This window comes from Brienomyrus brachyistius, chromosome 19 (genome assembly GCF_023856365.1).
Source record: "Brienomyrus brachyistius isolate T26 chromosome 19, BBRACH_0.4, whole genome shotgun sequence".
Lineage (NCBI taxonomy): Eukaryota > Metazoa > Chordata > Actinopteri > Osteoglossiformes > Mormyridae > Brienomyrus > Brienomyrus brachyistius.
The window spans coordinates 16,412,649-16,429,846 of record NC_064551.1 but is presented as its reverse complement, the minus strand read 5'-3'; the positions used below and the strand labels follow the sequence as shown (position 1 = coordinate 16,429,846).

Genomic DNA, 17,198 nt, shown 5'->3' with positions numbered 1-17,198 from the left:
ACGTACCGTGCCATTTCACAATCGAGATCGAGAAGAGCAGTTTGTAAAGCCTAAAATATATTTCTACTGCAAGTATGAGAGCAAGGATGAAAAAACAATGTTATTCCCATCAGATGGGTGACTATTTCCTGAAGATCATTTGCCCGTTACCAGGGACAAAGGAGGAACAAGGGAGCTGCTGGAAGATTCAGGGGCTCAGCACCGTATAGGAGAGCCAAAAGGCACCGTCGATTACTGCCCCACCCCCACCCACAAACAGTAAAATACATCATGTCAGGAGTCTTGAATTTCTAGCTACATCCCTGCCCATTAACGAGACCAGTCCAACAGTTCTTTTTAAACCACATTGCACTGTGCTTTCATACTAAAAACAAAGTCAGAATTCTAGGCTACAAATGAATAGATAAATTATGTGACATTAAAGGCTATAAAGATTTATATTGTTTACATAAAGGTGCATAAAGGCCTTTTAAACAGCCCATAGATAACATCTCTGTACACTTTTCTTCCCATCAAATATGAACTTCATTTTTGTGCAGCCTTGTGCTGCCTGAGGCCCCCAAATATGGATAATAACGTCAAGATTGAAGAATTGCAACAGACACACCAGCAGTACAACTAAGTATTTACTATGTACTGTGATTTTCTTCTGAGATAAAATGTAGGCAAATCGATACCTTGATTGTTAACTGTACACTATATACACCTTCCAAGTAAGCGTGCACCAGGCAAAGTGGGATGTAGTCAACATAAAATCTGTATAGTTTGATATTCCAGATCCCAGACTAGTGAAAACTAAACACTATCAAACACACAAAAAAGTTATATTAGCATCTTTGGGGGAAACATTGAAGCAAGCTTGTGGGGTGATATTTAGAAATAAGTGATGCCACTTTAAAAACAGAAGCTCCGTCTTTATTGATAGTTTGCTGGTAGTGAAACCTGGCAGCGATTCTGTTTACTAGTGATGGGAAGATCGGTTTCAATTCCAGAATCGATTCTACCAAACGGTTCCTTTAAATTAATCGAATATTCAATTCAAAGACTCAGTTGGGGGGGCGGGGAGGCACTACTTACTGCTGCACTTTGTTAAATTACTTTTATCGAAACTGCATATTTATTAATATCTTACTTTTACTGAAATATTGGTCATCTTCAAGCCTTGTGAATGTAGATCTACCTGTTCCGGCCTAATTAAAATGGAAAAAAACAGTCACATAATCAGGCTTCAACCTTTTGAAAATAAACAGCCAGCCTCCGAAAGCTCAGCTTTGGTCACCCGCAGTTTGGACACTATGGGGAAGGTGGTGAGGAGGTGCACACAGGCGAAAGTGCAGGCCATCCTGAACAACCGCAAACGTCCTCTGCAGAGAAGCAGCGGCAGCTGGAGGCCGATCACGCTGCGCTGCAGGACGGGAAGGTTCAGAGGGTCACTCGTCCCCACGGTCACCGGGCTCTTTAATAGCTCGACTAAGCTAAGGTGACACCACCAGCAGTTCTTATGCAATATTTTTATGTAAATAATAATAATTTTTACCAGTCCAGTATGTCTGTATGGATGGATGCATTTATTAATTTGTTTTTAGTTTTATTGTGCATTACCTCTTATTAATGTAGTTAACATTTATCTTACTCTTTGAAAGCTACAGGATATCTGAATTTTCCAAAGAGGATAATGTATCTATTATTATTATTATATTTAGTCATGTATTATCTGTATTTTAGCGTATTTGAGTTACACAGTTTGTACAGTACTGAAATTTGAAAAAGCCTTTTAAACAGCTGTACTGTGTTTTGAAAGAATCAATAAAATTCAGAAATATAACTATGATTCACGTAATACACAAATGTCATTTAGATGGAAATCTGGAGTCATAAAGGAAAACAAATGGTTATAATGATTATCCGCTTATAGTGATCAATTTCACTCAGACAGACATGATCACTATATGTGGTTTCCACTGTATTCATGTTTTTTTCTACTTTTGTTACAGTAATTACTATTAGATACACCAGAATTGTGCCTGTTCTTTTTTGCGCCACCATTAACTAGGATTATGGCTAAGTTTTATTGCCCATGATAAATTTCACAGAACGAAGCCACAGCAGTAAAACGAAAATAGGCCTATTACCGTAATATGACTCAAGCCTATGCTACACACTGGATGTTTCTCAATACCAAGAACACAAAGATCGTTCTTGTGGTCTTGGCAAGAGTGGTTTTGCTATCTTGCCTCCTAAGAACAAATTTGGGATGCAATGACTTATGAGATTGTTCTCGTTTGGTAAGAATGCAACCGATGCATCCTTGATATTTGGCGCGGAGCAAGAACAACATTTGGGGATTTCTACTGTCCGCTATACTTCTGTTCTTAGTATTGGAACTGGTCTTTGGCAATAGAAGATTATGTAAAATGAGAATGGTTAAGCATGCATATTTAGAAAAACCCACTGTCTACACAGCCCTGTTTAATTTAATCCGAAATTACCCCATCATAAATTTCACCGACCGGTTACTGGACTGACACCGATAAAATTTACCTCGTAGGCAAATTTTAGAAAATCATCCCGCACACCACAGTTTGAGAAAACGTGTACAATGTTCCTTAGAAGATCCACAGAATATGTTTAGATTACAGATGGCTGCATACACAAGATGGCTGCCACAGCCTCAAATTTCACCCTCTGCTCCCCCCCCAATTGCTGCAGTATACATTTTGGGGCTCTGGACTATCAGGTGTAGATTTTCATCCATATAATGTTTTTGTGAAGTGGTAATCAAATCCATCAAAGATCAAATAAGGCTACCCTGTATACATGGATCAGCTTCTTACCTAAGACACCATTGTCTTTGCTGTAACCAAGTACCATGGCTTCAATTTTAGGGCAATTTATCTGAACATTTGAACAGGTTACAATCCATACAATGTGTTGACAAAGTCTGGAAAAGGTCAGAAGATTTGCTGACAAGATTGTCTGAGGCTGTCCTCCTGTTTGCTATCACTCTGAGGTTTTATGAAATATTACATAACACTATATAACAGTAAATGTAATCCTTAGGATAAAACTAGAAAGATGGAACCAAAATGTGTTTCTGTACCTAATGTTAGCCTCAGAGTTTCTGTATCTGTATCTTGTTATCCCCAGCTGTATGAATATGTACCTTATTCAGCTCAGCAGCTTCTTGCTGTGTTGAAGACCCAACAATATAATTGGCTCTGTAGCTAAGCAATTGGCCAGACTGCTACTGTTCATTACTGAAGAAACACCTGGGTTCTCACGGTAGTTCTGTGGAGGCCAGTATGCTTTGTTTTCTAGAAGGTTCGACCAAAGAAATGACTGACAGCCTGAAACGTATAGAGGTGGGGAAGTAATTGGACCCCAAAAAGACAAGGAATAACAGTAAAGACACATAGGGGAGAGAATAACCTGAGCCCCAGAAGGGGAGGCACAGTGATAGCAGTTGGTCCAGAAAGATGATGCTTGGGACACCCCCCGTGACAAATATCTTGACAAGAGATATGAAAAGTGTATAAAAATCAGTGCAATCCAGTATAGGACACAATAGGATACAGGGTGTCCAGCCTTTGAAGAATTGTATGTGGTTTCAATAAAAGACTGATTGAATTCTACACAAGTGACTTCTGACTCAGGGAGGCATGGTGGTACAGTGGATAGCACTGTTGCTTCACACCTCTGGGACCTGGGTTCGAGTCTCAGTCTGGGTCACATGTGTGTGGAGTTTGCATGTTCTCCCCATGTCGTCGTGGGGTTTCCTCCGCGTACTCCGGTTTCCCCCCACAGTCCAAAAACATGCTGAGGCTAATTGGAGTTGCTAAATTGCCCGTAGGAATGCGTGTGTGAGTGTGCCCTGCGATGGGCTGGCCCCCCCCCATCCTGGGTTGCCCCCTGCCTCGTGCCCATTGCTTCCGGGATAGGCTCCGGGCCCCCCGCAACCCAGTAGGATAAGCGGTTTGGGAAATGGATGGATGGATGACTTCTGACTCCTGATTAGGCTTAAAAGGATTAACCATGACAGGTTAGTGCAATTTGTCTCAAAATCTGATCAGGTTCAGATCTTTACTCTTACAATGTGTCTGCAATATTTGAAAAAGATAAATACTTTTTGAGTTATCATGGTAACAGGATCATGTGTTTTTGACATAACTCTGTAGTGCTGCTTCAGGTTTGAGCCTCAAGTTTGAGTCTCAGAATTTAACCACTTTCAGTTTGTCACCCATACAATGTGCCTGGGTTCAGTTTGAAAAAGATCCTTCAAATACTTTTAGAGTTACTGTCTCCCTTTGCTTGCACTAAGTGGCATTGCTGCAATTTTCGGAAGAGTTGTCTCAAAATGTGCTCAATCCCAGTTCCTCAGTTGTACAATGTGTCTAGAAAGCTAAAAAAGATCCTTCAAATACTTCTTCAGTTATTGCTCTAAAAATATCAAGTGACAAAACTTACTTTTTTTTGCTATCACCATGTGGTAATGCTTCAGTTTTGATGCCATCTGTCTCAAAATCTTATCAATTCCACTTCATCACACCTCTGCCAAATGTGAAAAAAAAACATCTGTGAAATATTTTCTGAGTCACCAAGCATGTAGACACGTAGTGAAGTAATGTGTTTGTGCGTTTGACTCCCTGAGGGATTTTTTATTACTAATTAGGCATGTAGCCAGGTTTAACCCCCCCAAGAAATTTGCTTCTTCACTAGTGAAATCCACTGATAGTAGCTCTCCTTCCCCAATAAGTGGAACCTACTGAGTGTGTCTATGTGTGAGGGGGAGTTCACACAGAATCTACTGACAGGGATGCTGGACCCCCCACAAAACTTATTTCTGCTATGGGCCCAGAGTTATCTTATGAAGAAAGTGTTTGCAGTAGCAAAACTATGTGTATTCACATAAATAATAATAATAATAGTGACACTGTTGACTCAGTGTGTATCACTCTTGTGTCACACCACCACGGGCTGGCAGGATTCCCACCTCCGTTCTGAGTCTGCATTCCTTCCACAGTACTAAGACATGTATTTAGGCAAATTAGTGTCTAAATTGCCCATAATGTATATACCCTGTTATGTACTGGCGTCACGCCTAGGGTGTACCTGTGTCCTACACAGACAGCTCCAGGCCCCTCCCCCACGCCTGTAACTTGGTGATTTTTTTTTTCCATAAAAATAGCCTTCAAAGGAAAATTAGTACAACATTTTGCTTGAATTGGACAGGTAAAACGCGAAATACCTTAATTTTCGCCGAATAAAAAAATGTAGTAGTTTTCAGTATACATTCCATTGAATTGAATATATAAGCATCGTTTGAATAACTAAGCCCCGGTTCTTTAATCCATACAGGATGTTCCCTGCTTGCTCGCTGCGACCCCGTGTTGGATAAACGGCCATGAGACACGAATGTTTGCGTTGCCATGCGCCGCACGGTGGAATAAAGTAGTATAACGTTTCATTCCTTTAAGCAAAATCCACAATCGCCCCCTAGTGGAAAATTCTGGTTCCGCTGAGTTTTTATTTCCCCGGTCAGAGGTTGAAGTTCACCTACCCATCCGCTGATTGGCTGATGGCCTTGTGTTTTGATCGCTGATTGGGAGAGTATCCACGCCCCTTAAAATAAGTTAAACAAGATAAAGCAAGGTCAGAATTCATTTTCACTTTTTACTATTTTTCCGATCTCAGTGAAAATAAATAGACCTGGTACGCCTGTCAGATTCGTGACTGGAGTGGTAAGCTGTCCGCCTTGGTCCTGTGATTTTCTAATTTATAAACAGGACAGCGATTCGTGCACTTAGCGGTCAAACAGCAATAGTTGCTGGATCCTTATTTTCTTTAACAAGTGAATAAAACTCGTCACGTAGGATTTCGGTTGCTACATCCAGGATACAATCTGTATAATAAAGGTGTCCGTAGCTTTCATCTGCCAGCATGGCTAAACCTCCACCTCTTTCTTTTTCATATTATGTTGATTGTGTTTATATCGATGCTGTTTCGGCGGCTTTGCAGCTGTCCCTCGCAGCCGTGCAGGCCGGTGATCAGTCATGCTGGCGGCTCGGACGGCGCTTGCATCCCGGCGGCTCCTGCCAGCCTCGGCTTGCGCGCATTGGCCGGAGCGGCGCTTCGGGACGACGGGGCCTGTGTGGGCCGCCCAACTGCACCCAGAGTGGGCAAAGCTAGCGAAGAAGCAGCTGAAGGGGAAGGACCCCGAGGAGCTGATGTGGCACACGCCGGAGGGCATATCCATCAAGCCCGTCTATACCGGTGCTGACTCCAGTAGGGTGTCCGATGAGCTGCCGGGGGTCTTTCCCTTCACCCGGGGTCCCTATCCCACCATGTACACGTACAGACCATGGACCATCCGGCAGTACGCGGGCTTCAGTACCGTGGAGGAAAGTAACAAGTTTTACAGAGACAACCTGAAGGGTATGCCTGCTTAAACCTTCACGCAGAGTGAAATGACGAAGCTAGAACCGGCTGTACGTAGGTTGACACCTACGGTACCCATGCAGTCTATCTGCTGTTCGGATTGCCCACTTTTTGGAAGCGGAAAATGTGCACGTGGGACGACATTTTTTATTTTATTTTAATCTAAAATAGGGTAACCGGAAAATTTGTCATGGACACTTCGAGCTACTTCAGGTTTTACAAACTGCATTAAAACTGAAAGGCTCCCGTGTTTGACCGAATAGCTCAGTTTTGCTTGCACGTTAATTTGTTTCCTTTATTATAAGACTCATCCAGCTGTTTCACATTAGCATTAGTGACACGATTATAAGAGACTGAGCAACCAGCACACAGCAAGATCTCAGTGCTTAAGTGAAAAATCAGGTGCTTTTAATTGAAACGGTAGTTTACAAATCCTGTCCCAAGTCGAAGTGTCCTCCCTGACATGGATCATCTGGTCACCCTAAACTAAAATGTATGACTCGTCATTATTTCTAATTGTTAGCCCCCCCACCTCTTATTAGGTTTATTCTTAAACAATGTGTGGGACAACATGGTGATTGATGACAGAGAAGTAACTCCCTTAAAGAGAGGTGCTGTAGTCCTCTAGAGCAGGGGCTCTGAACCCCTGGTCCACAGGCAGTATTCCACTGGTCCATGGTTGGTTGATTTCCAAAAATAACCAATATACTTTTAAGCCATGAATTTTTACACCCCCCCCCCTGACGCTCACATGTCAGATTCCATCTGAAAACAATGTAAACGGCTAAACTTATTAAATCTGCCTCCCAGTTCGATATCCCTCTTGACACTTTTCACCGCCTACAGCAGTCCGTGGCAATTTTGTAGCAACGTGTGCTGCTCCTTACTCACGAAAAGGTGGAGAACCCCTGTTCTACAGGATACTGTCTGATCTGAATTGCCCTAAAAATGTCCAACTATACAATTTCACAGAGTTGCAAGGTACTGGGGGGGAGTGCTTAAGAAAAATAAGTGCAGTAAATGCATGTGGACACATTTTAATGTGACTTCTTTAAATGTAAAGTATAGGTAGTGAATGAAGGTGTAATAGCTCTCATCAGCTGAATTGCAGTGATGTCTGTCTTTGTAGTATTTTATCCTGGGTGTTTGCATTGCTTTCACAGCTGGCCAGCAGGGTCTGTCTGTGGCTTTCGACCTGGCCACCCATCGCGGCTATGACTCTGACAACCCTCGGGTGCATGGCGACGTGGGGATGGCGGGTGTGGCTATAGACACCGTCGAGGACACCAAGATGCTGTTTGATGGAATCCCCCTGGACAAGATGTCCGTCTCCATGACAATGAATGGGGCGGTCATTCCCATACTGGCCATGTTTATAGTGACCGGAGAGGAGCAGGGCGTTCCACCAGAGAAGCTCACCGGAACCATCCAGAATGACATCCTCAAGGAGTTTATGGTCCGAAACACCTACATCTTCCCCCCGGAGCCGTCCATGCATGCCATCGCTGATATATTCTCCTACACTTCCAAGGTACCTTCCCCAAGAGGCATATCACGTGTTAATCGCTAGTTAAACTAGTCCTTCTTTTGCCTTTCGTGGTCAACTTTCTCTTCTCTTCCCTCTGCAGTACATGCCCAAGTTTAATTCCATTTCCATCAGCGGGTATCACTTACAAGAAGCTGGGGCTGATGCTGTCCTTGAATTGGCTTACACCATTGCCAATGGTCTGGAATATTGCCGTACTGGACTAACGGCTGGCCTCACCATCGACCAGTTTGCCCCAAGGTGCATAGATAGGTGTTGATAAAAGGACTCATTCAGTCTTGTTAATTTTGTGTTTTCGTTTATGAATTATATTTCATTTCACTGGTCTTCAAAGCACTTTTTCTGGTGGGGGGGGGGATGTCTGTGAATGACACGGTGACATTCTAATGATGTCGGTGTGGAAGCAGCTTGATGTTGTGTCCGTTGCTCTTTGATGTGTAGACTGTCCTTCTTCTGGGGTATCGGCATGAACTTTTACATGGAAATTGCCAAGATGAGAGCTGGCCGACGACTCTGGGCCAGTCTGATTAAGGAGAAGTTTCAGCCTCAGGATTCCAAGTCATTGCTGCTCAGAGCTCATTGCCAGACATCTGGATGGTCTCTAACAGAGCAGGTAAGCGAGAGGCTTGTAAAACCCCTGTGATCTGGAAAAACCACATAAAACTTGGTCCCCTTGGTGAGTGAAGCAAGCACTTAAGCGGGGTGAAAGGATACAAGACAAACAGAGATACAAGTGATACAAAGATTACAGCGAGATGTCATGTGAAAGGCTGCCGTAAGACGCTTGGCATCATCCAAACCAGCTTTATGCATTTATGAGCAAAACTTGAAAAATTCCCATTTCATTTCTTACGCCAACCCCGCAAAACCGCTATGAAGAAAGTCGCGATGCAGAAGGGTCGACCGTATTTACTAAAACTTGTGGAGTGTTGAAGGTATTACAGTTTCTGTTGGTCGTGTTTTAATATAAAATTGTAGGCGTTTTCTGAGTGCAGTTGTGTTCCGTTTTAAGTTGCGGTGCCCTCTGCCATAGGATCCATACAACAACGTGATTCGCACCGTGATCGAGGCCATGGCTGCTGTTTTCGGGGGCACGCAATCCTTGCACACCAACTCATTCGATGAGGCGCTGGGGCTGCCCACCGTCAAGAGCGCGCGAATCGCCCGCAACACGCAGATCATCATCCAGGAGGAGTCGGGCATCCCCAAGGTAGCTGACCCGTGGGGAGGGTCATACATGATGGAGTCCCTCACCAATGACATCTACAACAGTGCCCTCAAGGTAAGGAATCCCCATGAGCAGCCTTAACTCACATGTACCTAGTCTAGGTCCTTTGCTGTTTTTAAAGTAAGATTTTTTTACATGGTTCAACAGTCACTTGACAGCCAGTAGGACCAGCTCATTTATACAAGGTTGTGTATTTCACTTAACATGTTTTAACTTACAGGTTCAGATCCAGCTGTATCTAATGTCTTTGACTGCATGTTTTGTCCTTATTTAACCTGCATTTATAATTTTCATGGTCCTTTAATTTTAAGATTTTTAATAAAGTCTAGCCAGACGAGTTTTATTTATTTATTTATTTATTTTTTATCAAAAACTAATTGAACCCCCCCGGTTCCAGTTAATCAATGAGATGGAGGAGATGGGCGGCATGGCTCGGGCTGTGGCAGAGGGCATCCCCAAACTGCGTATTGAGGAGTGTGCCGCCAGGAGGCAGGCCAGGATTGACTCAGGTGCTCCAGCGGATCTTTCTATGAAGCTTTAAAAGATTGTGTTTCTGAACCTGTCTACTGTAATCATCCCCGAGATCCACTTCTAAACCACATCAACTCTATCATCAATGGCCACGCAGCCTCTGGAATGGTACCAACACAGTATTCACAGACACCTGGACACCTGACTGGGGGGGGGGCTGCTTGGGGAACACAGTTTTCTAACTAATGGGAAAAGGGTAAAGTTCAAGTCTAACATTCATTGGATTCATTTGGATTCATTTTAACATTCATTTTTCATTTGGATTCATTGGATCAATGAATTTTAAGTTTGTAATAAATATATAGTAAAGAATTTTTATATAAAACTTGAAGTGCACATTTGGGTTTAGCTACAAGGTCCATAAAAAGCCCCAGAGATCATCCTGTACTGAGCAAGTAGGGTAGTTAGAAGGATTTTAGGTACCAGGGAACAAGAACTCTTTGGAATGAAGGCCTTTTGTGAGATATGAATTAAAAAGGTATGAAATCCTAATCAAAGAAACAGAAAATGTTAGATAACTACACCACCCTGCATTGCTGTGCCCCAAATCCATACAAGCAGACTGTCCTGCCTGAGCAGTGGTGCTCAAACTCACGCTCTGGAATCCTACTAGCAGACCTTAAATACGGAGGTAATTAGTGTAATCAGGGATTCTTTTCCACCAGAGGTGCTTGTAGACTAGTGATGCCACCCCAACCCGACTAAATGCTGCTGTTCTGAAGTAAAATGTAAAATTCATGTTTGCAGGCAAAATGTGTTCTGATTTAATAATGTCTTTGAGAGTATTAATTAGTGGAGTAGTATGGATTGTGTGGGTGTTCAGAAGCGTGGTTAGTGCTGTTGCATAGGGGATCCCATGCCAGTAGCAGTCTGTGGCCAGTATTCAACTGGGTGGCAGAATGCTGGGGGTTTTGCGGAGGGGTTGGTTACTTTCCAGAAATAAACTATATGTTTTCATTTTATATGACCCCTCGCATGCACATGCTCTGTTCATATCGATTAAGCCTGTGAAATTGCCGATTGATCCACCGACGTCAGTAGAAACCCCTGCTGTTTCAAGGGAAAACGGGACTGACAGCCCCCTGCTGGGAGGAGTGTGTGTTGCAGATCAGTAGTTACATGTGTATATGTTTTCCACTGAATTTCCCACAAGAATTGTATCCATCCATCCATCCATAATATTATTAATTTCTCTGCTTTTTAGCATCATCTTCATCACTTTTCTGCACGTCCTCCCTCAGGCTCTGAAGTTATTGTTGGCGTCAACAAGTACCGGCTGGAGGAGGAAGAGGCTGTGGAGGTTCTGGCCATCGACAACACAGCCGTGCGCAACAAGCAGATCGAGAAGCTCAGGAAGGCGAGTGTCTGACTATGTTGGTCTGCCTGCATTTGTGTGTGTTATCGAAATGAATATCCCCTACGGACTATGCATCTGTGTGTGTGTGTGTCTGTCTGACGTGGCGTGCCCTGTCACCAGGTAAGGGAGGGCCGTGACGCTGTGGCTGTGAAGAGGTGTCTGTCCGCTATCGAGGAATGCGCTCGCACCCGCAGTGGCAACTTGCTGGCTCTGGCTGTAGAGGCAGCGCGAACGCGGTGAGCCAGACATCCGGGCGATGAAGGGAGGTGGAGCCTGCTGGGCACTGACCCCAAACCGGGCGGCTTCGTGGCCCTGATTGGACATGAGCTTTTGTGATGACAGTGACTGTGTCTAGCTACTGTATCGGCCATGCTTTGTGTAGAGAATACTGTGTTGGTACCATTCCAGAGGCTGCGTGGCCATTAATGATAGAGTTGATGTGGTTTAGAAGTAGATTTCGGGGATGATTACAGTAGACGGGTTCAAAAACACAATCTTTTAAAGCTTCATAGAAAGTATGGCCCTTTGAAAATGCAGGAGTTAATGGACCACAACACTCAAGAGGATGGATGGATGGATGATCAAAGGATAGATCTGGGGTGACACTGACTGAGTTCATGTGTGTCGTGTGCCTGCCCCCACAGCTGCTCCGTCGGAGAGATCACTGACGCCATGAAAAGCGTTTTTGGCGAGCACAAAGCCAGCAGCCGCATGGTGAGCGGAGCATACCGAAGTGAGTTTGGGGAGAACCAGGAAATCACCGCTGCCCACAGCAGGTAAGCCGGTCTATATTCATCCAGAATCCCTTTAGTGTACTTTACACTTTTTCATCTGCGTGTACTGACTGTTCAGCTACTGCCCCTGTGCTGTTGATAGTGAGGATCACACCCCCAAAACTCTGTGTTCAGTTATTGGGGGGGGCAGTAGATCAAATTATATGTTTACTGTCTCTCCCCCCCCCTATATGGTGCTGGATGGACCTAATTACAGCTGTAAGATGTGGGATGGACCTCGGGATTCTCTCAGGCTGGGGGTGTTTTGGAGATCAGAAAGACCTCCCTACCTTTCTGTTCCATCAAAACTGATTTTCAGAAAATAGACCCCACTTTACCATTTTCTAGGGTTTTGCAATTTAAGAAGCATGAAGGCCGCAATCCTCGCCTCCTAGTGGCCAAGATGGGGCAAGACGGGCACGATAGGGGCGCCAAGGTCATCGCTACGGGCTTCGCCGACCTGGGCTTTGATGTTGACATCGGGCCCCTTTTTCAGGTACGTGTGACTGACACTGAGGTAACGATGCCTTGGACTTTCTCCTTGCTGTTTAAGCGGATTCATCGTGAAGAGGTTCATTCAGAGAGAAAAAAAAAACTCTTTGTTTCGTAGGCTGCTTTTACAGGGCTGAGTTCTGGTTTGAATTGTCAAACGGACATAAAATTCATTCCTGTTCTAAAATCTGAATTATCAGATTACATACAACCAGACAAGAACTGCCTGGTTATGCAGATCTTCTTTCAAACCAAAATACCTTGTTTATTTGTGACGAATCAGAACTCTGTGTCCATTTGTCTTGCTTTTGAGTATGGTGGTCTGTCTCTGAGGGAACATGTGCAGTTATTAGAGGCTGTATCATAATAGCTGAGATGAGGCATCGGACAGGAATTGGAGTGTTTTCACCATCTGACCCTCCCACACTGAGTATTCCAGTGTTTCCATACACCCACACTGAGTATTCCAGTGTTTCCATACTCCCACACTGAGTATTCCAGTGTTTCCATACTGAGAATTCCCACACTGGAGTATCCATAACTTTTCCTGGATAACCGGATTGGGGCAGGTGGAAGTGGATGGGGAGGTTATGGGGGATGTGAGGCTCAGACCGGTGTAAATGTGCTACACCCCCCCAGACCCCGTTGGAGGTGGCCCAGCAGGCCGTGGACGCAGACGTTCACTGTGTGGGCATCAGCACGCTGGCCGCCGGCCATAAGACCCTCGTCCCTGAGCTGATCGAGGAGCTGAGGAATCTGAACCGGCCCGACATCCTGGTCATCTGTGGGGGGGTCATCCCACCACAGGTGAGTGGCGTGGGGGCTCAGTGTGATGGTGGGAGTCTGCATCTCAGAATTGGTTTTCTGTCTTTAAATAACTATTTTTCGTTTGTAGAAAAGATACTCTTTCTGGTTGTGTGGGAATTACATGCCTAAATGGAACAGTGAATATACTGTTACAAGACAGGGTAGAGTGGTCGCCCTTGGTCTTCACCATTACTGCTCAACTGTAAACAGTCAAGCTCTGTTGCCTCAGCTCATGGGTTAGGGGTTCAGATCCCACCCCTACTTTGTATGTGTGGAGTTTGCATGCTCTCGCTTTTGGTGTAATTCAGTAATGTATACCCCAACCCCCCCCCCCCCCAGGACTACCCGTTTCTCTATGACAAGGGAGTATGTAGCATCTTTGGTCCGGGGACAAGAATTCCTCAAGCTGCCGTGGAGGTGATTGACAACATCGAGAAGAACCTGGAGAAGAACCGTCAGGCTTTGTGATCATTTCTCCAGATGAAAGAATGAAAATCATACGTCTGTGTGATGCTTTCAGAAATGACACTGCGGCATCCCGGGAAGGAACTTCAAACACCGTGATGTACTGCTCAGATGATTAATACCACAGGTTCATCAATAATGCAACACAATCAAAATAACAAAAATTGTCTGAACTCATGCCTTGTGTTCTTTTCAATATAGATAAACACTCAGAATGGATCTATAATTGAAATAACTACTGTCACATAACTGCAACATTATCTTCAATGTGTCTGTTTATATGATATGTTCTTTTTGTGAAGAATGATGCTTACGTTCCTAGGACATTAAATGTCTGTTATAAACCTATTGCTTGCACGTCATTTGCAGACAACTTCTGAATTTAAGATGTTCCTGATTAGACCTACAGATAAGATTCTGGTTTGTTCAACCTTTTAAGGGACTTCCATTGCATTTCCTTGTTTCGTTATGGTTTAGGGGGCTTTTCCACGGCAATAGGTACCGTGCTCTTGGTACTTGAGTTTGTTGGTATGAAAAACTGGTACCAGTGCAGAATGATGTCATCAAAACTGAGGCAGGGTGTTTGTTTTGTTTATTCAAAAATGCCTTTTTTATGGATATTATAGGACTGGCCATGAGCGATTTTATCGTCATTGGATGTGATGATGTATATGCAGTTCTCACATCATGAGGACCATGATAGTCCTCTGGATCGAGATCATCTTATTTCACTGCTTGGACATTATAGCAGGGGGGCGGGGGAGGGTGAGGATGATCTAAATCATCAGTTGTTAATGAAGGACACCAGGAGTTGGAATTTAAATCTCCCTGAAATTCTAATTCAGGTCCAATTTCCTTCCCGTAGTTTTTTTTCCAATCCCAACTCCAGGCCCACAGCCCCAAAGAGGCTCACCACCCAGACTGTTGCAAATCCAGAGTATCGGGGTGGATCAGTGATGGTTTAGGCTGCAGTATCCTGGCATTCCCTAGACCCACGACTTGTTCTAGATGGGTGCCTCACTTCCATGGACTAAATCTACTAAACCATTCTGGAGGACCATGGTCAACCAGTGGTTCAAACATCGTACCCTGAATGTGGTGCCGTGTATCAGGATGATAATGCACCAATACATACAGCAAGACTGGTGACAGTGGTTTGATGAACATGAAAGTGAAGTAGAACATCTATCATGATCCGCACAATCACCATATCCGAATGTTATTCTGCTGTTTTGGGGTGTTTTGGAGGAGTGAGTCAGGAAATGTTTTACTCCGCCAGTATCACAGTGACCTGGCCACTGTTCTGCAAAAGGAACGGCTCAAAATCCCTCTTGCCACTGTGCAGGACGTATCTGTCAGCGCCAAGATGAACTGATGCTGTATTGGCTGCAAACTGAGGCCCAACACCACGCTAATAAATTATGGTCTAAACCCAGGTGTTTCAGTTTCATTGTGCAACCCCTATACGTATGAATGATATTTAATGGCAGGGATTTTTCCAAACAGCATTATAAAAATACAACAGCTTCCTCTTCAACATCATCTCTGCTCAGGATAAATGGCTGGAGGACGGATAAAGTACTTGAAGATGATGTCAGGCCTTCTCTGGTTAAAGGAAGGCAGGAAGCTTCCACACTATCTACAAGTATTCCTGCTTCCTGACTGTTGAGCCAAAAATCACACTATCAGTACACGGCCCTCAGTGAAGCGGGGTTTCACGCTCGGGGTCTGGAGGGAGAGGGGAAGCATCTTTGTGTTAATTCTCGGGGCCAGTGAAGCGTGTTGCTAACAGCCAGCAGTAATCCGCTCCATGTCCATTCCCAAGGTGTGAGAGCAGAACCAGACTCGTCACCCCCACGTGAGTTTGTAAATAGCCTGGGCCATTATTTAATATACTGTATGTATATATATCAAGCCAAAAACAATTTATTTACAAGTATTTTATTTGTCGACCCGTGGGGACTGCTGTAACAAACCCTGATTAGCAAGCAGGTCTCATGTCCTGCAAAAGACGACAATAATTACTCTGCAGCCAGACACCGAACTCGAATTTTGTCTTGAACATTTTCGGCTGCAGATATTATTTGCTTTATAAGTGAAAACCAAGCTTGCTGTTAGAAATACCCTACATGCGGGAAAGAGATTACAGACGTCCAGCGATGTTTTTACCCAAACTGCCACCACACATAACTGAACTGGTTTCAGAGAATATAGAAATGAATAAGAAGCGTGAATCACCATTATATTCCTCTGCAGATTATTAAAATACGAAGTATTTCTCCTGCCATAGTGGTAACAAAGTGGATAACAGAAAATTCTCCAAAGCAATCAAAATCTGTTTCATCACAGACAAGACGAGTAGGACCTTCACATCAGGGATACCACAACAAAAGCAATGCACTTCAAAATATTAAAAGACGTGCAATCTAAGTCATTACTTTCAGAAGAGATAAAGGAGATGGCCTCGGGAATCCAAAAGCAGGACTTTAACCCCCCCAGAATGGTTTTATAGCATAAGAACAGACGTATAAAATGTCAGCTCCAAATCAATCCAGTTTATCCCCATGAATTCGCTTGTGCCGAGCCAGGTGGCTGGAGGTCCGGAAGGCCAGACCACATTTGGGACAAACATAGGGCCTCTCATCTGTGTGAATCCGCCTGTGGATCTTCAGGTAGTCTAGCCTATTTGTGGCATACTCGCAGATGTCACACTGCAACGTTTTGGGGTGGCGGTGAAGATTCAGTTTACTGCGGTTTCGAAAAGCACAGCCACAGTCCGGACATTCATAGGGCTTCTCACCAGTGTGAATCCTCATGTGACAGGCCAGACTGTCAGAGCGGTTGGTGCCATAAAGGCATTGCAGGCAGCTGTATTTATACGTCTTGCTGCCTACACCACCTACACTCCACTCAGACTTGCATCTTGATTGATTCCCCTTGAACTCTCTGACCACAGGAGTGACACGGTCACAAAGCAGGGAGCTTTCAGAGTTCTTACCCGCACACCTCACGAGGACAGAGTCCGATCTGCGGGAGGAACAGTCACGGACCGGGCAAGATCTGCGGCCTGTCAACTGACACTCTGTACTGTTCATCTCAGTACCTTGAGCAGGGTTCTCCGTGTTCCCGACCGCAGCCTGCCTACAGGGGGCGCCACCTTCGTATTGCCCTTTACTGGTCTTCCAGCTTGCACCCCTGGATTCCCCTGGCGACCTCAGCGTTGTGTGTTCCTCTAATGGAGGACTCCTATCTGCATAAACATAAGTGTTTCAACAATCTACTCTGTTCAGGGTATTCAACAGTCCTACCAGTTACTTTTGAACATGTAATACAATTACAGTTTTAGCATGAAAAACAGATACCTTTCTCAAATGGCTTATTTGTCTTCTTGCCTGTTGATCTTTGACCCAAAGCCTGGCAATCTTCCTCATCTTCATCTACAACCAATATACTGACTGGAATATTATCTGCAAGCCAATCAGAAACTAATAAAATAAAAATCATGATGGCAGGATTTAGTAATAATTCATTTTAAATTTCTACATTCATTACACTTATTTATGT

At 44.2% G+C, this 17,198-nt stretch overlaps 2 protein-coding genes across 2 annotated transcripts in view; one reads left to right on the top strand and one right to left on the bottom strand.

Moving 5' to 3' along the window:
* The first annotated feature begins 5,579 nt into the window (after window positions 1–5,579).
* Window positions 5,580–13,982, top strand: mmut (methylmalonyl CoA mutase). Its single transcript, XM_048986240.1, has 13 exons — window positions 5,580–5,738; window positions 6,016–6,432; window positions 7,599–7,966; window positions 8,064–8,221; window positions 8,423–8,594; window positions 9,015–9,263; window positions 9,607–9,718; window positions 10,982–11,097; window positions 11,218–11,333; window positions 11,742–11,873; window positions 12,219–12,366; window positions 13,002–13,169; window positions 13,509–13,982. Exons 2-13 carry the CDS (start codon window positions 6,051–6,053, stop codon window positions 13,635–13,637), a joined length of 2,250 nt encoding a protein of 749 aa, XP_048842197.1. The 5' UTR covers window positions 5,580–5,738; window positions 6,016–6,050; the 3' UTR covers window positions 13,638–13,982.
* A 1,577-nt stretch (window positions 13,983–15,559) lies between these two features.
* The window catches only part of LOC125715042 (zinc finger protein 708-like), a 101,567-nt gene continuing 99,928 nt past the window's right edge, over window positions 15,560–17,198 (bottom strand). The window contains exons 4-5 of the mRNA XM_048986234.1: window positions 16,997–17,101; window positions 15,560–16,884 (exon numbers count right to left, since the gene is read on the bottom strand). Coding sequence (XP_048842191.1) covers window positions 16,181–16,884; window positions 16,997–17,101 — 809 coding nt within the window. The 3' untranslated portion in view covers window positions 15,560–16,180. The remainder of the gene's footprint in view (window positions 16,885–16,996; window positions 17,102–17,198) is intronic.

Coding starts and splice junctions, on each gene's coding strand:
- mmut (XM_048986240.1), top strand. CDS start 6,051: ATGCTGGCGGCTCGGACGGCGCTTGCATCCCGGCGGCTCCTGCCAGCC. Junction 8,222..8,422: donor ATCGACCAGTTTGCCCCAAG/GTGCATAGATAG, acceptor TTTGATGTGTAG/ACTGTCCTTCTTCTGGGGTA. Junction 13,170..13,508: donor GGGGGGTCATCCCACCACAG/GTGAGTGGCGTG, acceptor CCCCCCCCCCAG/GACTACCCGTTTCTCTATGA.